This window comes from Erinaceus europaeus, chromosome 3 (genome assembly GCF_950295315.1).
Source record: "Erinaceus europaeus chromosome 3, mEriEur2.1, whole genome shotgun sequence".
NCBI classification, from domain to species: domain Eukaryota; kingdom Metazoa; phylum Chordata; class Mammalia; order Eulipotyphla; family Erinaceidae; genus Erinaceus; species Erinaceus europaeus.
Window position 1 is genome coordinate 151,662,022 of NC_080164.1, and position 27,128 is coordinate 151,689,149.

The window sequence follows — 27,128 nt, forward strand, 5'->3', positions numbered from 1 at the left end:
TCTCTCTGTCACACTCCTCTCTCTATTTCTCTCTGTCCTATCCAATAAAATGGGAAAAAAATGGCTTCCAGGAGTAGTAGATTCATAATGCTAATCCTGGAGACAAAAAATAGTAATAAAATAAATAATTTGCAAATAATAAATATACCATGTTTCATCCAGTCTGACCACAATACAATAAAATTAGAACTGAATAGTAAATGTAAAACAAAAAGATATAACTTGTTGGAAATTAATAAAATATCCAAAGGATGATCCCATCATAAAGAAGAAAAGATATATGGCATATTAAATATTACTGTGTCCTTTTGTCTTCTCAACCTTATAGCATGCCAGAAATTTGGATGCAAAAGCCACAACTTATATTGCTACTAAGTTTTCTCCCAAAAGTCCACCACAGTTCATAATGATCCTCATTGTCTTATTAAGTGGTCTATTCAAAAAATATCAGACCAGTCTGTGATGAGGAAAAGCCCAGGAAAAACATACCAAGTCTAAAGAAATCAATGTATTGCAGAACATTCAATTTTCTTTCCCATCCCAAGTTTCTAATAATTCACTAAACCATGAACTCTAATGCATCTTTAAATGACTTTCAATATAAGAAAAAGGTGACACTGAAAGAATGTTTAATGTGTATATTCTCCCTTTAACCTGAGTTCTGCACCACCAAAGGTAAGAGTATGCTAAACTTAACAGTCCTCAGGGGAAAAAAAAAATCATATCCCTTTTTGGGTTGTATCCTTTGCCTGAGAAATGACTGAAATTGTGTGTCATTCTGCATCAGTGCTCTCAGTCAGTGACAGAATGCAACTGATTTATTTCTCATTTTGACTTGTAAAAATCTGAAAATGTAGGTCTTGTCCTTTTTTGCCCCAGAGAAAACACAGTAGACCGAGTGAAGTGAGGATTCACAACAAGCATCCTCACAGTCAAGATGACGACATGTTAGACCTTGAAACCACCTTCTCACTACATGGTTAAGCTTTCTTAACTCATTCAGGGGAAAACCAAAGGACTGAAGTTCAGACTCAGGTCATTCCAAGCTCCAGAATATAGGACACTCCAAGAAATATGTGACATCTGAATACACCAATGAGAGAAACAAAGAGACTCCTGAGTCCTAAGCAGACTTGGTTGTCTTAGGACTTTTGGTTTGGCAGTCACCATAAAAGGTAGACAGCAAGGGACCTAAAATGAATCAGCATGAGCTAAACTGCATGTCAGAATAGATTCATAAAATATTTTTTACTAGGTCCGCCTGTAGTGCAGTGGGTTATGCACACATGGCGCAAAGCGCAGGAACCAGCATAAAGATCCCTGTTGGAGTCCCAGGCTCCCCACCTGCAGGGAGGTCGCTTCACAAGTGGTGAAGTCGGTCTGCAGGTGTCTATCTTTCTCTTCCACTCTATGTCTCTCCTCCTTTCTCCATTTCTCTCTGTTCTATCCAACAACAATGACATCAGTAGCAACAATGACAACCACAACAAGAGTAAAACAGTAGGGGCAACAAAAGGAGAAGAAAGCCTCTGAGAGCAGTAGATTCATGGGGCAGGCACCTAGCCTCAGCAGTAAATCTGGAGGCTATATATAATTCATTTTATAGAGATCTCTATTGATCTGTAATTCCAGCAGAAAGCATCCTTCAATTTCTTTCATCCTGCATTTCACAATCTAGTTCTCTTTCAGAAGTGAATTGGAACATACCTAATTAGAAAAAATTGAAGGTTTTCACAAGTTAGGCCAGACACTATATTTCTCTCTAGATGCTCTAGGAACAGGTGTTGCCTGGAATTAGGCATACATTCCCTTCAACTCCAGTGAATTCTTACCCATTTTGAAAAACACATTTCAAATGCTGTCTTCTTAGAATAGCTCACTCAGTGTGTTGCTTTACCATATGCAAAATTCAAGCCCAGCCCTTACAGAATTGAAGGAAGTCCTAGTGTTGTGATCTTTTTTACTCTCTCTCTCTCTCTTTCTCTGCCTCTGTCTAAAAAGAGAGAGAAAATTGATAAAGAATATTTTAAAAAGAAATAAACATGAAGTCACCCACAGTTTGGATAAAAAGCAAATAGAGCTAGGAGGCTATTGAGGGTATGGATCCAAGTACACTCAGGCCCACTGAGCAAGTTCTGACATCCCAAGGCACTTCTTCCTCAGAAGAGAAAATGAAAGTGCTCTGGGAAACCAAAGAGACCCCATGATTGAAATTTGGCTGGTGACCATTGACAAATATTTTACAATTAGAACTGCACAGGCTGAAAAATTCATTTCTGTAAATGGACCTAAATGAGAACTAGACCAACTTTTTCTTGCTTTCTTTTTTACTATATAAATACTTCCCTGGTTCTCAGAACACAGTTCAATTGTTTCTCAGGTCTATGTCATCTGTACTGCATTTAGGAGACCTTGAAGAAATGTATGCAACATGCCAACTATGACACATCTGCTGTTAACACATATCTATGGCTATAATATATGAAGTTGAACAGAAGTCAGGCTAAGGAGACAACATAGCAGTTATGCAGAAGACTTTCTTGCCCACAGTTCTGATATTCCAAGTTCAATCCAGCACCACCATAAACCAAGAACTGAACAGTGCTCTGGTCTTTGTGTGTCTTTCTTTCCCTCATTAAAATCAAACAAATAAAATATTTTAAATAAAAATAAATTTAAAAATTTCTTCTAAATAAGCTTCATGCAGCCATCCAACACCTTGTACAACTGCCTTAGGGAAATATGTATAAATGCTTTATTTTTAACATTTATTTATTCTATTTTGTTGCCCTTGTTTTATTGTTGTAGTTATTATTCCTGTCATCATCAGCTAGGACAGAGAGAAGTGGAGAGAGGAGGGTAGGACAAAGAGGGGGAGAGAAAGATCGACACCTACAGACCTGCTTCACCACTTGTGAAGTGACCCCCCTTGCAGGTGGAGAGTCGGGGGCTCGAACTAGGATCCTTACACCGGTCCTTGCGCTTTGTGCCATGTACGCTTAATCGCTGCTACCACCCAACTCCCATGCTTTTTCATCCCATCTCCTCCATCCCACTCCCACCTACATATACCTCTTACATTCTGAACTTGGATAGTAAGGATTCTGTATTTAAAAGTCTTTGAATTTCCACATCATTGTATGACTTGCCTACAAAGCATATTAAATATTTACTTAATGACTGTTCACTGTGTTCCTTTTAAGATTTGGGAACAGATCATCGCAGAAAAATCAATAAAAAAATGGGGGAGCTAAATGAAGAGTTAGATAAACTAGAACTATTGGACACTTTCAGAGTAAAAATGGTGATTTCACTGTTTTCAGCCTATGTTAGATGGAGCTTGAAGAAATCGTGTTAAGTGAAATAAGTCAGAAACAGAAGGATGAATATGGGATGATCTCACTCACAGGCAGAAGTTGAAAAACAAGATCAGAAGAGAAAACACTAAGCAGAACTTGGACTGGAGTTGGTGTATTGCACCAAAGTAGAAGACTCTTGGTAGTCCAGAGGTAGCGCAGCGGGTTAAGTGCATGTGGCACAAAGAACAAGGATGGGCTTAAGGATCCAGGTTGGAGCCCTCAGCTCCCCACCTGCAGGGGAGTTGCTTCACAAGCCGTGAAGCAGGTTTGTAGGTGTCTATCTTTCTCTCCCCCCTCTCTGTCTTCCACTCCTCTCTCCATTTCTCTCTGTCCTATCCAACAATGACAACATCAATAACAACAATAATAACTACAACAACAATAAAAAACAAGGACAACAAAAGGGAAAATAAATAAATAATAAAAAAATTAAAAGACTGGGGTGGGTGGGGTGGGGGAGAGCTCAGGTCCTGGAACAGGATGGCGGGGGGGGGGGGGGGTTGCATGTTTGTATGTATGGTTGTTGTGTGGAAAAATAAGAAATGTTATGCATGTACAAACTAATGTTATTTGCTGTCAACTGTAAAACATCGGTGCCCAAATAAATAAAAAATAAATAAATAAAAAATATTTGGAGGACAACTGCCTTTTGAGTGGATAGTAAACAACAAAAGGGCATATCCAGCTCTCCCAGAACAAAGCAACACTTCATTTTTAATACCTATGACCTATGACCCCCATACCTCATAATGTTCAATTTGCTTTATTCTGTGTGAGACTGAGGTTGAAAACCAGGACCTCATGTATATAAGGTATGTTTCTACTGCTGAGATAGTCCTGATCCCTCTACCACTTGATTATCAGTAAGTGATCATTCTCACCCTGTATTTTGGCACTGGAACACAAATTCCAGAGACAACTAAATGCTTTCAAAACTGCTGAAAAGACATCTGTTTCTGTGTTTTCCAAATTATCAACCCAACAGTTTTGTTTATTTTACATTTTCAGGAGAAACATTATGTAGGGCACAGCAAAGTGTAGCTGAGTATGTGTAGCTTAGCTTTTAGAGAAGAGCTTAAATTCCCTCCTGCATACATAGTCCATTAAGTGCCCCCCCCTAAGGAAATGTCAAAGGAACCTTTGGGACACCACAGAGAATAATTCAAATGTCTCTTACTCTGACTCAACCTGCTTGATCCCTCGGCTGAGTTGTGAGTCAGGCAGAGGTGCTGAAATTTGCAGCAAACAAGATAAAAACTGGGCCCTTAGGGCCAGCTGAGTTTTGTTGATTTCCTGCAAGTCTGACTCAGGTTACATTCATAAAGGAAGCCCATGATGAGCTCCTCTCTTCAGCATCTCCAGGTTTATTGCTGGACAGGTGGCTTGTTTCATTTTACTCACTCTATTCATCCTTTGAATCGAATCCAAAGAATAAACACCATCAGGAGCAAACATATGGTTAGATCTTTAGCTTAATTTTTGTTTATGGAGAGACGTATCTTGGGCTGAGCTCAACAAAAGTGTGAGTCAAATGAGTGATTAAAACAAGATAAAAATCACAGCACAATGTATTAGAATCCACCTGAACATAAGAAGTTCTGCCACTTGGCTCAGGAGCTATTTATTTTGTTGAATCCCTGTGTGAGATGTTTGTTTAGTTGTAATAAATAATATCATGGTAACAAACTAGATGTTTATAGGAAAATTGTTTTATGGGCCCAAAAACTCTCAGAGAAAAATATATTAACTTTTATTTGAATTTTCCATTCAAACATATAACTTAAAGGCAAAAGTACTACTTTATGATTAGGTTCTCAAACAGTATTTAGTATAACTGGTTTAACTTTTTTGAAGAATCCAGTTACAGTTGTCCTGCTTTTTTTTTTTTTATACCCTAAAAGGAAATCTGTATGAAAAACTTTGATTGTAGTCTACTTTTTAAGGAATTTAACTTTCACTGAACTCTAAAGAAAGATATATCACAATGTTTTCTTCTATTTTCACTTCTTTTAAATACTAAATAAATTTTCTTATATTGTGAGAGCCCTCTGGTGGTTGACAGACTAAATCTCTCTGCACATGAGAACAGAGATATAGTCCATTAGCAATCAAAGATTTTCTTTACTGAAATATTAATTTCAAGTTTTATATGAAATGGGTATTTACTAAAATTTTGATTAACTTTCAACTACATATAAAATAGTACAAATATTGCATGTACAAAATGCCTACATTTTGTAAGACTTTAAAGAGATTTTAAATGCTTATATTCTATCTTTAAATTCCAACAAGAAAATTCCCATTATGCATTAATACCTTTTCTTTTCAGTGACATTAATAATTGTCAGCAGTGTACACGTAAGCATACCAGGAGGCATCCTGGTCTCACTTATTAACTAAGTGGCATATTCTTTATCCTCTAAACTTGTAGTCATAGTACTTCAGCATTTCTTCTATAAGAAGGCTATAATGAAACTAAAGGTAATATTTGGTCAAAAGACTAAGCATATCACAAAAGCCTACTGGTATTGCTATAGAGTCATGAAAAAAACAAAATGATGATATATGACTAGTAATTTGAAGGGGATTTTGGTGCTTAGTTAAGCTCTGTACAACTGTTCTTTGAATGTCAAACTGTTCCACAAAGAAATTTCATGTTCATATGGACTGTCAGAGCATAATGAGCTGGCTTTAGTAAATCAAATCTATGTACTCTTCCATCATGAAAATGCCAGTAGATACACCTGACTGAAGTAAAGAAGGCCAAGATCATATGGTGTGAAAGCTCTGCATTGTGGTAGTTGGTTGTCATAATTGTCACCAATTAGTTCATGTTTTATTATGTGCACATCACTCTACAACATGAAGTTGGCAGCCCTTCCTTAATATGTGAATTCTGTTTTTTTTTTTTTTCCAGCTCAAATCTGGACCTTACATACAGCCTTCCAAAGTCAATGGGATAAAACTAATGCCACAGCTTGAAAAATGCTTGAGCACTGTCATTTGTCCCCTTTCCCTGCTAAAATGTCCTATGCCAAAATCTGAGGAGCCAATTATTAAATATATAACTGAAGTAAACTTAGACCACCAGTTGTATTGAGGCCAAATGCAGATATCTAATAAGAGTATTCTCTATGAGGTCAGCCATCTTTGCCCAAATAGTCCACATGCTTTTCATTTTCCTGATTAAAAGTTTAAAATATCAGTGGGGAAGGAGAGAACACCTATGAAGAATAAAATTGGGGGTAGGGTGAGTGGGAGACTTTTAACAGTGGGAAAAAAATCACAAATTTGAATCTTATAAGAAAAGAAGTAAAAGAAGTTATGGGGCATATGTTCAATGAAGTACTTATTCAGCAGTTAAGAAAAAAAATAATTATAATGTGTCCTTTGGGAATAAATAGATGAAATGACCATGCCTAGTGAAGTAAGTAAGGAAATAAAGGACATCTATTGGATGATTTCATTCATATGTGGAATATAGAGAACTGAAACATATGAATTTGAAAAAAGGAATATATATTTTTAATCCATATCTATGACTTTGGGAGAACTATAGTGGTTAGTGTTGGAGAGTGAGGGCACAGAAGTTTGGTGGAGGGAGTGGTGTGGAATTATACCTCTAATATATTATAACACTGTAAATGACTAATAAAATACATATTTAAAAAACAAAGAATATTAAGACCATTCCACATTGTACTATGCATAGTAATTGCTACCTTAAATCACTAAGTAGTGGGATGGTTTTTCATGCACCAAAGGTTTTTACTTAACTTATATGCTTTCATTATATAATCTAGTCACAAAAGAGTACTATCAAGTCATTGGCAATGAAGGCAATGAAACTTTATTACCTCAGTTTTTGAAAAATTCAGGCTCTAGATTCAGACACACCTAAATATGAAATCTGTCTTTGCTGCTTGTGAGCTGAAGAAACTTAAATTTTCTAAAATTCTCTAACTTTTCTTCACATAAAATATTTCTTGTGGGAGATAGAAACAATACTATTTCAATATTTTAAAGATGTGTTTAATTTAATGATATAAAGACTAGTGCACCAGTCAGCCAGGGATTAAATTTGGGATCCCAGGGTCTCAGGCATAAATGGTGCATAATTACTGTTTTCTAGACTTCATAATGTTATTTTTAAATACAAATATATATATGTATATATTTCATTTAAAGACTTTCCCAGAGTATATCACTCAACTGGATTTTAGTATCATCATCACTGCTGCTTGACTACTAAAAAAACAATTCTTAGTTACTCAGGAAAACAGAACAAGGAAGTAATTATACAAGGAAAAAACTACTGAATTTAAATTCCAAGAGTCTGATTTTAACTTTAAATTTCAAATTTCTCCATCCCTGTGCTTTCGGAAGTAGAGTGAAGAGACCAGGAACAAACACTTCTGACTGGGAACACTTAGAGATTAAACACTCATTGTATTTGTTATCAAATAAGTTTTTTTTTTTAAGGAATAGATTTGAGTACTCAAAGACATCTCCTCCCATTCACACCTATGATGAGATTGCTAAAGATCAGGGAAATAACAAAACAAAAAAATGAATCAAGATGACAGCCCCCCCAAAAAAGAGGAGAAGATAGAGATCTAAGATTCATTTATTACAAGTTTTAGTGCTGGAAAATCAAAGTTATCTATGATTCTAGGGATTTTATGACTACATCACAGCACTAGACAAAATTCTTAAAATTAACTAGCAAATTGGGTCTACTACATCAGGTGCTATCTCCATGATGTTACTTTTATTGAAAAATTACTTAGTGATTAAACTCTCAGGAAGTGCTGGTATTGTAATGAAGATTGCATATATGTATATAATCTGTGTATAATGAAGAAGTCTTGGGATGTGGAAATTTAAAATGAGATAAATTAAGAATTAAGGAAGCCAAGGAGAGAACTACCAACAATTTTGTACATTGGCTTTCAGCTATGACTATGAGGGAACAATTTTGAGTAGAATTGCTCTAAGTGAAAGAACTGAGATCAGTGGCTGGAGGAAGTTTGCCCATTGTAAGACTGGTTTGTTCCCAACATGAAAAAGAATTTTCTGACATTAAAGAGATAGGTTTTAAAAAGTACCCAGCATTTAGCAATTTCTACTTCTATGTATGTGTCAATATTTTAAACAGCACAGATTTAAAACTTAATAAAACACATACAAATGGTTTATGACACTAGCTAATATTTTATATCGGGATTCATTCCCACAATGGAACCCCAAATTTGCCATAGATTCTCTCCCAAGATCCTCCTATAATTTTTTCAGTCATGGCTAATAGAGTAGATACTAAGGGAGTTGAGGTTCAAAGAAAAGAATTAATAAGAAGTACAAAACTTAAAGGAACATATACTGGTCAAATACCTCAAAACAATTTTTGCCTATCCAATATCCATGAACCCTCTGACTTCTAAAAAAGAGGAAAATGCTGAATCTTTTCAACATGTGATTATGTTCCTTTAGATGACAATTCCCTTCCTATTTTTCAACTTCAAAGGAGCAAGAAAATACAAGTAGATCACAAGTGGAGTGGAGCTTCTGGATTAGGGGAGTGCTCTTAGCCCGAATGTTCAGTTCTCTCTATTTTCACTTTCTGCCTGACTAGAAGCTTCATGTTTTGTCTAAAATCAAAACACTATTTTTAATAATTTACTACCTCCTTAATTTTTAAAATGTATTCCTGTTACTTTTAATATGACAGAAATTGAGAAGGGAAGGGGAAATAGAGAGAAAGAGAGACAGAGAGAGAGACAGAGAAAGAGAGAGAGAGAGAGAGAGAGATTCCCCTTAGTGACTGGAGACCAGGAACTTCAACCCAGGTCCTTGTAGATAGTAACCTATGAATTCAACAAGATAACAACACCACCTAGCCCCTTCTACTTGGATTTCTGAGACAATTCATGTCCAGACTATTGAACCACAATGTTTTTACATAAGGAAGATTTTTCTGAAGTCAAAGGAATAGGACTAGTTGGGGCCACCTAACTGGGACATATCAACACAATGTAGATTTGTTTGGTTAAGTATTTTTTCCCCATGACTGTTTCATTGTTTTCATCTTCAATTTTTGTTGGAACAGGAGAGACATACAGAAACAGAAAAGAACTCCAGGAGGGCAGGTGATGGCACACTTTGTTGAATGCAAATGGCACATGTTACAATACTCAAGGACCTGGGTTCAAGCCCCTGGTCCCAACCTGCGGGGGAGAGCTTTGCAAGTGGTGAAGCAGTGCTGCAAGTGTCTCTCTGTCTCTATTCCTTTATTTCTCCCCCTTCCCTCTTAATTTCTATCTCTATTCAATAAATAAGTAAAATAATAATAATAATAAAAGTGAACAATTCCACATTCTTGTCAGTTCTTCCATTCTTGCCCATTAACTCTGTTATCTACCTTTCAGTGAAGAGAACTCAAGTCCTTTGGCACCACCTACCATGGGTTTAGATGGCAATGAGTGACAGTAAAATAAAGGAGCTACAAAATGTTCTCAGGTGGGAGTAGATAGCAACAGCATGATGTTTATGCAAAAAGACTCTCATGCATGAAGCTCCAAAGTCCCAGCTTCAGTCTCCTGCACCACCATAAGCCAGAGCTGATCAGTGTTCTAGAAAAAAAATAATAAAAAATAGGGGATCGGGTGGTAGTGCAGCGGGTTAAGCATACATGGCACAGGAGCAAGGAGGTATAAGGATTCGGGTTTGAGGCCCCGCCTCCCCACCTGCGGTGGGGAGGGTCACTTCATGAGTAGTAAAGCAGGTCTGCAGGTGTCTCTCTTTCTCTCCCCCTCTCTGTCTTCCTCTCCTCTCTCCATTTGTCTCTGTACTATCCAACAATAATGACAACAATAAAAACAATAATAATGACCACAAAGAAAAGGGGAAAAAATTGCTTCCAGGAACAGTGGATTTGTGGTGTAGGCACCGAGCCCCAGCAATAACCCTGGAGGCAATAAATAAATAGATAAATAAATAAATAAGAAATTAATGGTTATGTAAAATGTTCTTGAGGCCTTCCAGTCCCTTCAGTCATCTCTTGTAGTCAGTAACTCTACCTACACTTTCCACTCTTATTGGTCTCTGTTTCTTTTCCTCTTTAAATAAAGCTATATTGTGTGGCTGGGGAGACAGCTCACCTGGTAGAAAACCTCCTCATGAGAAATTCTGTCTATAAGAAATGTTCAGCGGGGAAGCAATTACAGAAGCCAGACCTTCCATCTTCTGCATCCCACAATGACCTTGGGTCCATATTCCCAGAGGGATAAAGAATAGGAAAGCTATCAAGGGAGGGGATGGGATACAGATCTCTGGTTGTGGGAACTGTGTGGAGTTGTGCCCCTCTTATCCTATGGTTTTGTTCATGTCTCCTCCTTCAAATAAATTTATTTTTTTTAAAAAAGAAAGAAATATCTAGTATAAAATAAGGAAGATAAGTCTCTAAAAGAAAGATGCATTGTGTCATGATTCATGCATCTTACTTTTATTTCACTCACCTAAATTAAATAAAATCAAGTAGTCTCATATGAGTGTTTAAAACATCACAGATGTTAAGGAAATTACCAACATCAGCTTCATTTCCTCCCTAAAACTTATGTTTCACCATGTGCCAAAACCCAGCAGAGGGCATCCTTCCATTTCTAATGCATGAATACTGTCAGGGGAAAAGTTCTACCATTCCATCTGTGTATTCCACTTACAACTGGACTGTGTGATTCAAATAAAAGGGCTATCGTAGCAGGAAGGGAATGTATTATTTAAGCTGTACTGGGATGTTTGCCTCCATTTTAAATTATATATTTAGCACAGCCCTTTTATTGTTTTAAGCAAAAAAAAAAAAAAAAAAAAAACAGAAAAACCAATTTTTAGTCTCTTTCCAGATCTGGGAATTAACTTCAAATTACAGAAACATCAAGTAATAGCACCTATGTGATCTTTCTTCCTCCAGATTACCAAGAGTATAAATAAAATAACCACAGAGGAAAATATACTAAAAAAAGAAATCTGTACATGCCTTCATTATATATGGCACTCTCCCTTCACCCCTAAAACTGAAAGACAAAGAATAAGACAAGCAATACAGTTTATCAGATTATCTCCACAGCAGAAAGAAAAGCAAAGTCAAGAGCAGAGTATCGAATAGGGCCAATCTAACACATATATGTATGTAGGCAGTCACCACTACACTTCACAGTGCATTTACACAAAACATGAAAATTTCATAGTGAAAACCATCTTACAGATGTCACAGGATTGTTTTACTCAGTTAAATGGTAACTATCAGGCTGACGAAATAGTTTGACCTAGGTTCAAGCCCAGCCCCACTACGCTGACAAAGTTTCTGTGCTATAGTCTCTTGTTATTTTTCTCTATTTCTTTATGTCAATAACTATCTTATACTCTATTAATACCCCAATAAAATGATAGAAAAAAGTGACTATCATAATCCTTATCAGCAATTTTCTATATGTAAATGAATTTACCAAATCAATTATTGTTTTAAATATTTCATTTATTTATTGGATACAGACAGAGAGAAATTGAGAGGGGCAGGAGAGATAGGGAGAGTGACAGAGAGACACCTGAAGCCCTGCTTCACTGCTCATGTAGCTTCACCCCTGCAGATGGGGGCCCGGGGACTTGAACCTGGGTCCTTGTGCATTGTAATATGTGCATTTAACCAGATGTGTCACCGCCTGGTCCTCCAAATCATTTCTTTATATAGGAACACTTTAGAGAGAGAATATGAGGAGACATTACAGCATAATTAACACATTAATTCATCATATATTTGTTGAGTATTTTGCACAAAACTCTGCTGTTACTGCCAAGACTGAGTATATAAACAAATTCATAACAATCTCTTCCCTTAAGGGTTTGTACCAGCCAAAGAGCAAGCGTTTGGGCTATATCAGACAGACCCAAACCTCAGTCTGGTCTTTTCACTGACTCTAGCCATATGGCTTGGAGAAAAGAATTAACGTTCTCTTTTGCAAGACAGGGGTAATAACTGTTATTATTTCTTAAAAACACACTGTGCTCTAGACATAGGAGCTGAGCTTACATATATTGAGTATACTATAAAGTACTCAGAATTAATCTATGATATAAATTCTATTATCAGTCTCATTTAACAAATGAAGAAACTCAAGGCACAGAATGGTTGATCAATTTCCCAGAATCATGTGGATATATCAGAGCAGGAATCTGAAACAAGCTGTCTGACCATAATGCTTGCCATACAGAAGACTCAAAGTCTAAGGCTATGTTGTATGCTTTACATTGGGTTGTTCTAGCTCTCCCCCGCCAAGAAAATTGGATCAGTCCTGCTAATTTCGCGGGCCCACTTGGCCCCGCCCCAAGGAACCCTGAGAGGGTTCCAGAGTTCCAGAGTTGCAGAGTTAGAGAGTGCTTGGCACCGTCGCGGGGGAAAGAGGCAACAGAGTTCTGTTTGGTGACTAGTTTGTCTTAGTTTATGAATCGTTGTTCCTGAATAAAGAAATACAGCTTCCCTGCCCAGCCCTATGTCTCTGGTCGTCTCTGTTACCCGCCCGTGAAGCTAGCCCGGCCAGCTGGAGCCCCCGAATTTTTAACAACAAGGCTATTCTTAGGATTAGATGAATGACACAAAAAGACTGAAAGTGCAGTACAGTATTACTGCTATTACTATTATTATTATTATTATTATTATAAGCCATCAATATTGCTGCCATTGTTGTAGCTTTCAAGGACCTAAGGAGATATGTTGAAATATAATAAAAGAGACTCAACATTTCAAGTCAAAATTCCTATTTAAAAATGTAGCCTGTGACCAGCTCTAATTGTATAACATCATCACTATTGAATCATGGCTTTTCTGTATTTATTTATCTTTCCATTAACAAACTGCCTCCAATAGCTCTGGCTCTAGACAAGACCTTACAACACAGATTCCTTGTAACAAGAGAAGACAATTTCCTACTCTATTTCTAACCTTCCTGAAATCTGAAGGCTACAGCCAGATGTGAAACAACACAAAAATGCAAGTACTGATCCAGGGTCTGACAGGCCCTCTTTGTTCTCTGAAAAGGAATGATGTCTTCAGCCCCCACTCCCTACACCTAACCCCCATGCCCTTGATTCTTTGTTTTCACTGTCCCTAAACTGCAAATATTGGAGCCTCTCTCCTTAGGCTATTTACTGAGAAAATATATTCACAGATCAATGGGAATTAATTGCAATTACAATATTATTCAAAGAGAGATGCTGCTGCCAATGCCTATGTCCAGAGGAGAAGAAATTACAGGAGCCAGGGAGTGGTCCAAGCTGCAGACTAACTATTAGGGTTTTTTATTGTATTCTATTTTATTATCACTATTATTATATACATGTGTCCCTTTTATTATCACATATTATTATATGTGATATTATTTTACTTTTATATATTGTATTATATATTTATATATTTTATTATACATTTTATATATTTTATTATACATTTTTATATATTTTATATATTTATTTATATATTTTATATATTTATATATTTTTATATATTTATATATTTTATATATTTATATATTTTATATATTTTTATATTTTTATATATTACATATTTTATTATCACATATTATTATATGTGTCCCTTTTGCCCCCTCCTTCTTTAGGTGGATCAGAATTTACTGTTGTTGTTTTCTCCATTGCTAGGTAACTTGGTGAGAGGAACTTGTTTCTCTCTACCTCTTCCCTCCACTCTTCTTACTCCCTCCTCCTACTAATTAAAAAAAAACAAACTCTTTCTTTTCATTGCTCCTCATTGCTCATCCCAAGTATCTTCTCAGACCACAATGGAGTTAAGCTAACATTTAACAACAAACAAAAATTACTAAAAGTCACAAAATTTGGAAACTCAACAACATGCTGCTTACGGACTGCTGGGTCAGAGAGACACTCAAGAAATAAATTCAATTTTCCTGGAAACAAATGAAAATGAAGACACAAGCTTTCAAAATATTTGGGACACAGCTAAAGCAGTACTGAGAGAGAAACTCATAGTCATACAATCACATATTAGAAAACAAAAAAAAAAAAACCTCAAATAAACCACCTTACTGCATGCCTTAAGGACTTAGAGGAAGGGGAACAAAGGAACCTTAAAGCAACCAGAAGGACAGAAATCACTAAAATTAGAGCAGAAATAAACAGAATTGAAAATAAGAGAACCATGCAAAAGATCAATGAAGCCAAATTTTTGTTCTTTGAAAAATTATTAACAAACCCATAGCCAGACTCACTAAAAAAAAAAAAAAAAGGAGAAGACTCAAATAAATAGAATTGTAAACGACAGAGGATAGAGGAGATATCACAACTGACACCACAGAAATCCAGAAAATCATGTGAAACTTCTATGAAGAACTATACATCACCAAGCTAGAAAATCTGGAAGAAATGGAAGAATTCCTAGAAATACATGCCCTTCCAAAACTGAATCAAGAACTACAAAACCTAAATGCACCAATAACAGACAAAGAAATCAAAACAGTTATTAATAATCTTCCCAACAACAAAAGTCCTAGACCAGATGGTTTCACAAATGAATTCTACAAATCCTTCAGGAAACAGTTAATACCTATACTCCTAAAGCTCTTCCACAAGGTTGAAGAAACAGGAACACTCAATGTCATTCAATCATTCAATGTCAATCAATGTCATTCACCACATCAATAAAAGCAAATCCAAAAGCTACATGATTATCTCAATAGATGCAGAGAAAGCCTTTGACAAAATCCAACACCCATTCATGCTCAAAACACTACAAAAAATGGGAATAGATGGGAAATTCCTCAAAATAGTGGAGTCCATATATAGCAAACCTACAGCCAACATCATACCCAATGGACAGAAGCTGAAAGTATTCCCCCTCAGATTGGGAACTAGACAGGGCTGTCCATTATCACCATTACTATTCAACATAGTTTTAGAAATTCTTGCCATAACAATCAGGCAAAAGAAAGAAATCAAAGGAATACAGATTGGAAAGGAAGTCAAGCTCTCGCTATTTGCAGAAGATATGACAGTATACATAGAAAAGCCTAAAAAAATCCAGCAGAAAACTACTAAAAGTTATTAGGCAATATAGCAAGGTGTCAGGCTACAAAATCAATGTAGAAAAATCAGTGGCATTTCTTTATGCAAACACCATATCTGAAGAAGACAATATTCTGAAATCACTGCCATTCACTGTTACAGCAAATCAATAAAATACCTAGGAATAAAGCTGACCAAAGAAGTGAAAGACATGCATACTGAAAACTATGAGTCACTCTTCAAGGGAATATAAAATGAAATCGATAAATGGAAAGACATGCCATGCTCATAGATTGGAAGAATAAATATCATCAAAATGAATATTCTTCCCAGGGCCATATACAAATTTAACCCAATACCCATCAAAGTTCCACCAAGTATCTTTAGGAGAATAGAACAAAAACTACAAACATTTTTCTGAAACCAGAAAACACCTAGAATTGCCAAAACCATCTTGAGGATAAGAAACAGAAATGAAAAAGAAAACACACTCCCAGATCTCAAACTATAAGGTCATCATCATCAAAACAGCTTGGTACTGGAACAAAAATAGGCACACAGACCAGCGGAACAGAATTGAAAGCCTAGAACTAAACCCCCACACCTATGGATATCTAATTTTTGATAAGGGGGCCCAAAGTATTAAATGGAGGAAAGAGACTCTCTTCAATAAATGGTACTGGGAAAACTGGGTTGAAACATGCAGAAGAATAAAATTAACCACCTTATCTCACCAGGAACAAAAATCAACTCCAAATGGATCAAGGGCATAGATGTTAGACCAGAAACTATCAAATACTTAGAGGAAAACACAGACTGAGTCTTTGATATGTTGACTCTCTTAGAAGCTTAGACCAGGGAGACAGGGAGAACAGAAGCAACTGGTGGCACAGCTATATACAAATAATGTCAAAGGATATCAATTATAGTGATGTGTGTTTGATACAGCAAATCCTAACAAAGAGATATTTCAAAGTTAACCCAATTGCCAAATAATTTGATTATAACAATAACTATCTATTGTCTTCTTAAACCCTAAGACAGTAGGAATCTGCCACTTCCTCTTTAGAGCCTATATTTATCCCACTCCTGGAACCTCTAGAGTGGGGTTCACTTTCCTGCATGCTTCTCTCAATTCATATCAAATGATATTCCATCCGCCGATCCCAGCCTAATCAATGCAAGGAGTACCACCTCAGCATGCTTCACTTCAGACTGTGTCCAGAGACATCAGTCATGGAATGTCAACCCTTCACCCTCATTACTCAGGTAAGACCTTTCCTTTTATAGTATTCTCTAATTCCATTCCAGGTGGTTCACTTCCTAACAAAGTCCCAAAACCAGATATAGACCAGGTCCCATGAGATAGGGCATATTTTCACAATGTATCCATTAGTTAGAGGAAAATATATATCTGAAAGCAAAAATACACAATAGTCTGTTGTGAGTCAGTATCAAATTCATAATGAAATAGTGTCTACTTAGACTTAGATACCTTCCTTACCTACTTCCTATTACAGTTCTCTCACTCACTCAGAAGCTAACCTCATCAAAGCAAGGACTGCAAAAGTTGAATAAGGGGAAGAGAGTGGCATACTTTAATGATGACTCTTTAGTCACTATCAGGCCACCCCTGCCGGGCTAGCGTGAGGGTGTTTCTTCCCGGGCATGTGCCCTCTGGGTTGGATAGAACTCAACCGCAGCCAGACCTTCAACCTTCTGCATCCCACAATAACCTTGGATCCATACTCCCAAAGGGTTAAAGAATAGGAAAACTATCAAGGAATGGGATGGGATACAGAGTTCTGGTGGTGGGAATTTTGTGAATTTCTACCCCTCTTATCCTATAGTTTACTCAATGTTTCCTTTTTTAAAAAAAGAAAGAAATGCTACTCTAGGATTTTTCTCAGCTTGCTCTGAGTTTGAATGTGTGTCCCACACTGCTACATGGCCAAAATAAAGAATCATTTTAAATTACAGGCTGATAAAATTCTGGTTCCAGGCCTCATTTCATATTGATTTCATCTCAGGACTGCCGTCTTACATTCATTACGTAGGAAATTGAGTGTTCAGTAATGAAGTATCAGATAATTCACAAATGTGTACCTACAAACATTCCAATTTCCTTACCTATGTTAAAAGACCATTTTCCCCACATGCCAAGCTTCACAATGCAAACTCAAATCAACTAAACATCTTGAAAATACATCCTATTCAGAAAGAAAATTTCATGCTGATTTTCACCTGACCATGTTTCTGTTGGAACACATCATATGGGATAGAAATTTGTTTCAGTCCCTTTGATTTACAGTCCAAAGTGTCCTGGTGGCTAAGTTGAAAGTTAACTTGTTATAGACTTACAGATTCCTATCACCTCTGACTGGATACAATAAAAAATGTTTTCCTTAGCTGAGGACTTACCCCAAGATAATGGCCATCGATGAACACTACAGGGAGGGAAGGAGCTTCAGAAACTCGTCGGCATCTTTCATCTAGCTCTTTACCATAATCGCCGTTCAATGCTATATTTTTCTCTTCAAATTTCACTCGGTGATTTTGAAAGATCTTTCTAACCAGTTCACATCTTTCAAAAGTTGTCCGCACCACGCGAAGGCAAGTGGTATAAATCACTACACGGTCAAATTCTAGTTCAGTGGATGGTTGCTGAAAAGAAAACATTGCAGTATAAGCATTTTTGTACTTGCTTTCAGGCACACCTTTAACTTTAATAAAACTAGCAAATTCCTACGTGTCCAGTACATTAAAGGCCTGCAATTACACTTGAATGAACACCATATTTGGCAATTCTAAGGTATGCTTTTCCCCCATTAAAACATTTGTAATGATGATGTAGATAACAATTCACATAGTCTAACTCATATAATTTAACAGTGTATCAATTGTTCTTAGTGACACATCAAATAAACAAGCATACCTTAAACGTGATAATGAATTTCATAATATGTCATGTGGTAAAACAATCTATTATTTTAGGCTAAATTATTTTCCTTATCTTTTGGAGACACTGTTCAGTTATGCATCATTACCAAAGTAAAACATGTGACTGAATAGCTAAGATTAGCACTTAATTATTTGAAAATGTTTCTACTTATTAATCTAACAACTTTTATAGTCATTGAGGCATATTTTCCTAATTTTTCTGTCAAACTATTCAGATATGTTACTGTCTAATATTAAGATATCAAATATATCAAGAAGTAAGTTAGAAGTACTAATTAGGGGGACTAACAGGTGACTTTCCCAGGAAAACACATATATTACTCTGTGGAAGGACCTAGGCTCAAACCCTGGATCACCATGTTAGAGCACCCGCAGGGAAGATGCTTCATAAGTGATAAAATAGTACTATGATTGGGAGTCGGGCAGTAGCACAGCACAGTGGGTTAAGCACACATGGCACTAAGCACATGGACAGTTTAAGGATCCCAGTTTGAGCCCCTGGCTCCCATCCTGTAGGGGAGTCCTTTCACAAGCAGTGAAGCAGGTCTGCAGGTGTCTACCTTTCTCTCCTCCTCTCTGTATTCCCTCCTCTCTCCATTTCTCTTTGTTCTATCCAACAACAATGACAAAAAAGGCAACTAAAGGGAATAAATAAATAAATAAATAAAATTTTTTAAAAATAGTGCTATGGCATCTCACCTATCTTTATCTCTCTGTCTCTCACCCTCTTATCTACAGAAACAAACATGGCCACCAGAAGTGGTAGGATTGCGAAGGCACTGAATCCCAGTGATAAAAAATTAAGCAGAAAAAAAATGAAAGGAAAGAAATACTAAGTAGGAATAGAGGTATTGGAGCCAGGTGGTAGTGCACCTGGTTAAGCGCTCACATTAAAGTATGCAAGGATCCAGGTTCAAGACACTGGTCTCCACCTGCAGGAGGAAAGCTTTATGAGTGATGAAGCAGGCCTGCAGGTGTCTCTCGGTCTCTCTCCCTTTCCATCTCTCTCTCCCTTTTCGATTTTTCTGTCTCCACTCAATTAATTAGTTAGTTAGTTAGTTAGTTAGTTAGTTAGTTAGTTAGTTAAAAAGGAATAGAGATACTAAGTAGAAAGGTGTTGGGAATATGTAACTTGTCAGAGCCAATTAAGATGGGGCCACACAGGTGTGAGTAGTAGATGTCATTTTAGCACAGGACTTAACGCAAGAATGGAAAGTGATTTAAGCAGATATTGGAAGGAAACATGTTCTCTCACTCTTTTGCTCTCCTTGATCTCTGCTCCCACCCCTTCTTTGCCCAGGATACTCCCATCTTGGAAGATAAAGATTAGAGAATGGATTTATGGCAGAAAATAACTCATGCCTTCCTAGCCTTTTCCTCTTTCACCTATTCCTGATGAACCTGAAAGCCAACCCTTTACCATGGCTTTCATAACCTAATAAAACAGCTGATTTTAAATACCCCAAACTGTAAGGGGAAAAAAATCCTTTCTTTTATTTTTTCTATAATAAAGCATGGATAAAGGCATCACAAGTAAATAGGAAACCTTACATCCACTGAAATTGAGATGGCAGGAGGATGGCATGTTTCATTCTGAAAAGGTCTTTGTTTAAACTCAAAGGGAAAGAATTGTGGTGTTGCTCAGTCAGTCTGGCTCAGTAGGCAGCATTGATACCATGGTGTATTTTGTAGCCACTTTAAAGATTGGAAGGAATTTTTAATTTATTTGTTTATTTTAATTCTAAAATTATTTTAAAGTGGATAGGAGGCATTTACTTTTTATTTATTTTCTTTACTTTTTATTGGGAGGTTAACGGTTTAGAGTACAGTTATTTGTACCTGGGCATAATTTCTCATGTCACCAAGATAAGATGTATGCAAATGCTCCCAACCCCAAGTTAGGCCCACATTGTGTACCACATCAGCCTCTAGTCACAATTTTGAAAAGATAGTAAAGCACAGCCAGTGCAGACAGTAGCATAGGATGTATCATTAGTATCAGAATCCAAATGAATGATGTCCACAGGTTTTGTATAGTTCACCACTTGAACATTCACATTCAGTGGGATTCTTAATTTCCTTGGCCTGGGAACCGAGATTGAATATAGGATACATTTGGGAAGGGAAATAATGATCACTTATTAATGTCATTTATTTTAATAGATTTTATTGGTCCAGGAAAACACCTCAGTTTTGTATAGTCATACCTGTAGGACCAAGTAGTGGCACATGTGGTTGGGAGCACACGTTATAATGCACAGGGATGCAGGTTCAAGCCTTCAGTCATCACCAGCAAGAGGAAGACTTTGAGACTGGTAAAGCAGTGCTGCATGTGTCTCTCTGTCTCTCTCCCTTTCTATGTCTCCCTTCCTCTCAATTTCTGGCTGTCTCTAGCAAATAAATAAAGATAATAAAAAGGTTTTTAAATAATTATACTTGGATATTTTGGATCCCAGAGATTCCTCAGCACTGGCATATAACAAAGCTGAATGGTGTTCTGGTTGACTCTCTCTACTAAAAATAAATTTTATGATATTTTAATTAACTTATTTTTATTTGATAGAACAAAGATAAATTGAGAGAGGAAAGGGAGCTAGAGAGGGAGAAAGACACCTGCAGTACTACTTCACCATGCAGCTCCACTCTGAAGGTAGGAAGGGGAGGCTTGAACCCAGATCCTTGCATGTGACGACGTGTATACTCTACTAAGTGAGCCACTGCTGGGCAACCTTTTTTTTTTTTTTGAAAAAAGATCTTATTGCATAATTTACTGAAATGACTTGGACATTGATCTTCCTGGAAGTAAACGTTGGTGGTTGGATTACTTTTCAAGGCCTATTCTAATCTTTTGTTTTGAATTATAAATGACACTAGCTTTGGCAAAAAGAGGAAGAAACAAGAAAAAGCCTCTTTTGCATTTGCTTCATTCTCTTTCCCTCAACAGATTTGTCAAAGTATATAACCAGAAATCTAAAAATAACCTCTTAATAGTTAGCTGTCCCTCTTCCTTCCTAAAGGTTACCATGGGGATAGTGTAATGATGGATGGAAGCAGTTGAGATAACACTGAGAAGCCAATGGGGTTTACAGCTGGTTTCTTTTGACAGAACAGACCTAAATGTTAATAAATTAAAATACATTGATTTTTCATTTGTTTAATCTATTGATTAAAATAATGAATGTTAGCATTCCAGAAGCTGCACAACCAGCACAACCTTCAGCAAATGTAGATGTCCTAGCAGGGGGCTGACTTTTCTGTGAATGAGACTATCACTAAAGTGCTTCTCTATGTACCTCCTCCTGGAACAGCAGGGTTAAACCAGCAATTACTTTTGCTACTAGTCATTTGGGGCAGTTTTGAAGTTGCTACACCCATTAAAATAGCCCATGAAATTTAGGTCAAGTACGACCCTCCCACTCCAAATGCAGATACACACACACACACACACACACACACACACACACACACGCTCAGCTTGGAGCAGACAGAGCTTCTCACACGGAAGCAAATTCAGTGCGTAAATGTCACTTAACTCTTTGCCTATGCAGACAGGATTGAAAACTCTTCCTATAACAGTCCTTCTACTCTCATCCTGGTGTGTCTCCAAATAATAAAAAAACTGGGAATGTCCAGTTTAAGGGTCTTTAACAAACATTTTAATTTAGATGCAATGGGCTTTGAATGCCAGTGGTAGACATAATGTAAATAACTTCACATTCATTCATCCTTACAATAAGTTACATGATGTTGTACACCCGTAACTTATATACCTATGCTAAGAGTGCACAAATACCCTAGTTAAAAAATTGGGACATCACTACTTTTTGAAATCCACATGTTTTCCATAGAGCCAAACTGAAGTACTGAATCACACTGTTTGTTACCCATTCCCCAGCATAAAACTGTTTACAAACTACGGATGTTATAACTCTAATTCATAGCTCATGAGATAATTCTTGTGAGTTAAAGACATTTGCAGGTTTTCAAAGTTGTAATTCCACACTTAACAGTCATATCACAGGAGAATATTTTAAACATTCATTTGAGATGGGCAGAGTTTAGAGATGATTTTTCCCCTCTATGTGAATGTAAAGTGATCAGTTCAGAGCTATAGAGCATGTCAGAAGAAAATTTGAAGCTAGACCCAGATTTCTTGATTATCAGGCAATGGACCAATCTGGCTCCAGGAACCATATTTTTAAATAGCAGACAGATGCCTGAGGGTGAAAGTAATTGATTGGAGTTTACATTATCAGATTCCATAAAAAGCCTACCTTCCTAAATTCAGATGCCCTCTTGGTGACATAAAAGAAGTAAATAATAAACAGTATTTTCTGTCTTTGTAATGCTTCAAGATCATGAAAGCGAATACATTTAATTAATTTCTTTAAGCATAACCCATTTGTCCATGTCAATTTACTGAATTGGCCTAGAGCTAGATATTAATTGAAAAGTGAGTGAACCTATTAAGTCCTCCATACTAAAAAGAGAAAAGAAAAAAAGATTTTTTCCAGAGCAATATGCTGCACAAAGTTGATTTTGTGACACAGCTGAGTTAATAAAGGCTAACCAACCCCTCTCCCACCATAGAAATCTTAGAACAGGGTCACAGAACTGCCAACAGAGCATTAATCAAGCACAGAGAGGTTCCACCTGAAAATCTAGATTTACCTCTTCTCTTCTTCTTCTAGCGTTTGCCACCTCTTCTCTTTAAAACAAAAAGCAGAAGGTTGCTGCATGGTGGCGCACTGAGTTAAGCGTGCATGTACAAAGCTCAAGGACCCACTGCAAGGATCCCATATGGAGCCCCTTACGCCCCACCTGTAGGGGATCACTTTGCAAGCAGTGAAGCAGGGCTGCAGGTGTCTTTCTCCCTCTCTATTTCCCCTCTCCTCTTTCAATTTCTGTCTTATCCAGTAAGATGGGGGGTGGGGGACAGAAATAGCAGCCAGGAGCTGTGGGTTAACAGGGTAGGCACCGAACCTCAGAGATAACCCTAGCTTTATTGCTTTCTTGAGCAAAAATAATTAGATCTTAACACCATATATCTCTAGACAGCAGAGATTTTTTAATTTCATATTAACTACTATTCCATTACATCTAGATAGTTCTTTCATTAGCACTGTCTGCTTTTCACCCTTTAGACGTTTAGGTGTGTAATTTTGCATATAGTCTAATGAGTCTGTATACTCTCTTTATACAGGAGGAAATGGAGACTCACAGTTTCATAATTTAAAACTGATATAGAGGTAAATGTCCAAATCACCATAATCAGAAGCATCCCACTATAAAGTAATGTGCTTATAGGAGTGAAAGGATAGGGAGCAAATGAATCAGAAATACCCTGCAAATGGAGACATTAAAAATATATTTTCCCTCTCAGCCTACGAAAGAAGCAAATTACAAAATTTTAAAAAAGAAAGCATAAATAAAGGAAATAATATCAAGATAATAAATAGTCAGATAGTCCTGCCTTAGTCATGTTCATAAAGCCTTGTATTAAAAAGAGAAAGGAGAAAAAGAGACTAGTATTCTTTCTTAAAGGGAAAAGTGCCCTTTCTCTTTTATTCTCCCAAATATATGCATATCATGAATAAATATCAAACAAAAAAGATTAAAAACTTGCTCAATTTTTACATCAAAGAAAATGCCTGAATAATCAGTTGAGTGCAGTCAATCTTTTTTTAGTGGGTTTGAATGTGATAAGAATCTACTTTAGAGGCTGAAATACCTGCATCTCATCTTAGCTTGAAGCTTTCATAAATTCCTGTGTGATGAAAAGAAATGATCTCACTCTCTGTGGAATTTCCAGAATAGACAGAAACTGAGCAACAAAGCCAGTGGTAATTCAGAAGTAGAGAAAATTGGACTCAACCTCAGGCAAATCCCTCATTCCTGCCTCGTCCTCAGACTTTTATATTTAACTCTTATGTTTTGTGGGTTTTTTTTTTTTTACTACACTGATTTTTGTGATATAATGCCATTAAAATATGCTCTTCCTCAGACTCTAAGCACTTTACTTAAGGCAAGAAACTTTGAGAAGGCAATGGTGGGAAGCTTAGAAGCTAGAATTTGGGGGTCAGGTGGTGGTGCTGCCAGTTGAGCACACATGTTACAACAAGCAAGGACCCAGGTTCGAGGCCCTGGTCACCACCTGCAGGAAAAAAGCTTTGTGAGGTGGTGAAGCAGGACTGCACGTGTCTCTCTCCCTCTTTTTCTCTCCCTACCTTTCTGGCTGTCTCTATCCAATAAAGATAGAGGTGTTTTTTTTTTAAGTAGCTAGAATTTGAAGCCTTTCTAACTCAGGAATATAGTTCTGGACTTGCAAGCAAGTGGTCCAAACCAGGATCCTCCAGCATCACATAAAAAGAGATACACACACACACATACACACACACACACACACACACACACACACACACACACACTGAGGTACCTTGTAATAAAGTAGCCCTGTGATATAGTGACTTATAATTAGGATTTTTTTTCCAAGTTGCTATTTAGGAAATAGAAAAAATAGTGTTGGCAATGGCTCACCTACCAGAGGCACACACTACTATGCTTAAGGACATGGGGTCAAGCCCTCAGTCTCCACCTGTAGTAGGGGAAGCTTCAGAAGTGGAGCAGTGCTGTATGTGTGTCTCTCTCTAACCCAAATTTATCTCTGTCTCTACCACTAAAGAAAAAAAAAAGATTCCAAGACAAGAGCATTGAAGCCTTTGCTGTGTGTGCAATAAACCCCAATAATAACCTGATGGCAACAGCAACAACAACAACAACAAAAAATGCTTTGTCCACAACAGAAATTTGGGATAATTAGCATATGAATAACGTCAGCCTGAGGCAGAGCACACTCACAAGAGCACATATATAAGGAAGGACTTGCAGCAGCTTGCTCTCTTGATTGGATTACCTTCATCAGGGCACTTTCCTGTTGGTGTGGCTCAGGATTGATTCTGACCTCTACATGTGGTGATCTTGTTTAGCCTAGTTACGGACTCTTGGGGTGCATTGCGGGAGAGAGAAGAGACCAGGAACTCATGGCTGCGTGGTAATACAATTCTTTATTGATGCAGGAGCCTCAGAGTTGGGTGCTAGCACAGCAGGTTTAGGCCACGTGGAGCTAGCCAAATGGCCACCTCCCACTATGCACACCAGCCCTTCTCCAGGCCAGCCCAACTCCAGGTCAGGATGCGGAAGAGAAAGAGGGAGAGAAACAGGAGTGACTTTTATAGGAGAATTCCAGAAGTGGCAAGTCAGGACGGAATTGTCTAGGAAAGGGGGTGGAGGAAACAGGGCACTCTGGGAAGGTAGAAAGCTTTGGTTGCTAGGGTTTTAGCTTGTGCGGAGGGGCAATACCCTGAGGGGGTAATGTGGTGGCTGAGGAGTCATTTTTAAAACAAGGCAGAAGATTGATATGTAAATAATAATACTTGCATGGAAATATGGTGGTTTGTGGGTCCTGCCTAACTCAACCACATCTGTACAATATCCCAACAACGTACTTTGGACTTTTGCCTATTTGCTTAACTAGACTTCTCCCCTTATGTATACAGTGATTTTCATGAATAAACCTTTCTTTTGTTTAACCTTAAATGGAGTCGCATGTTGTTAACAACAACAACAAAAAGTATGACAAATAAATTCATTAAATAATAATTTATCACTAAACAATGCTAGTTCAGTGTGTCTTAGCTCTCTTTTTGCTCTTTTCTAGTGTATTTTAATGATGTAACTTTGACCAGTGATAGTGCTTGTATATACAGAGAATCTAGAACAATTAGTCAATAGACAATGCCAACAGGCAGCAAAGTTGTAGAAAAGGGTAAAGTTTACTAGAATATACAAGTCAAAAAATAGTCACCAGAGAAGGTGACCAAGAGCTGCTACCGGACCAACTGTTATCTGACTGCTGGAAAGGGTCTGTATTTATGCCTATAATTTTAGGGGCTGTATTTTCTCAAGAAAACCATTTCTTCCTGTTTTATCTCAGCATGGCCAATTTCACTGGTTGTGATCTACTGCCTGGTGAGGATGACTGGAAAATTATCTTTCAGAGTTTTCAGTGTAAGTTGGAATGCATGTCTCATTTTACTGGAGAATTTTTGATTATATAACCTCTTATTGGTCCTGAAGAGATCTTGATTATGTAACTACATGTGGCTGCATTTTTAGCTCAGCTTTTCTGCTTATACCACCAGTCTGGCAAAAAACATGTTTATGCATATATGCCACAGAATTTTCTGTTGTATCTTTCAATATACTTTGCTTCTAGTGGTCAAAATGTCTTGGAAAAATGCTCTGAAAACTGTACTCTAAGCATGATCATATAAAGGAGATACCTTGTGTTTCATGAGAAAGAGAGACACAAATGAAAATCTTTGAAACTTCTACCAAAATCAGAGACTGGATGTATCTATATTCTCAAATGGACATTAGCTAATGATTTCAGTTCAGCTTCAAATGGAACAGTCATAATATTTCAGAAGCGAGAAAATGTTTCCTCCCATATTCTCTGAAATTACCCCAAATTAGACTGCTTTAATAAAAAACAACTAAATTGTGAGGCACATAATGACTGAAAAAACAGATGCATAGTATAAGGCTCAAATCCTTCAAAAATGTATGTTCAAGTACATGCTCTATTATTTGAGATGACTAATGCAATTTTGTAAAATAACTTTGGCATTTGTTATCGGTTGGACATTTAGTAAACGAATGCGG

At 37.1% G+C, this 27,128-nt stretch overlaps 1 protein-coding gene across 1 annotated transcript in view; it reads right to left on the minus strand.

Moving 5' to 3' along the window:
• Positions 1-27,128, minus strand: part of GRXCR1 (glutaredoxin and cysteine rich domain containing 1) — a 108,539-nt gene that overhangs the window by 31,007 nt on the left and 50,404 nt on the right. The window contains exon 2 of the mRNA XM_007534774.3: positions 17,865-18,107. Coding sequence (XP_007534836.2) covers positions 17,865-18,107 — 243 coding nt within the window. The remainder of the gene's footprint in view (positions 1-17,864; positions 18,108-27,128) is intronic.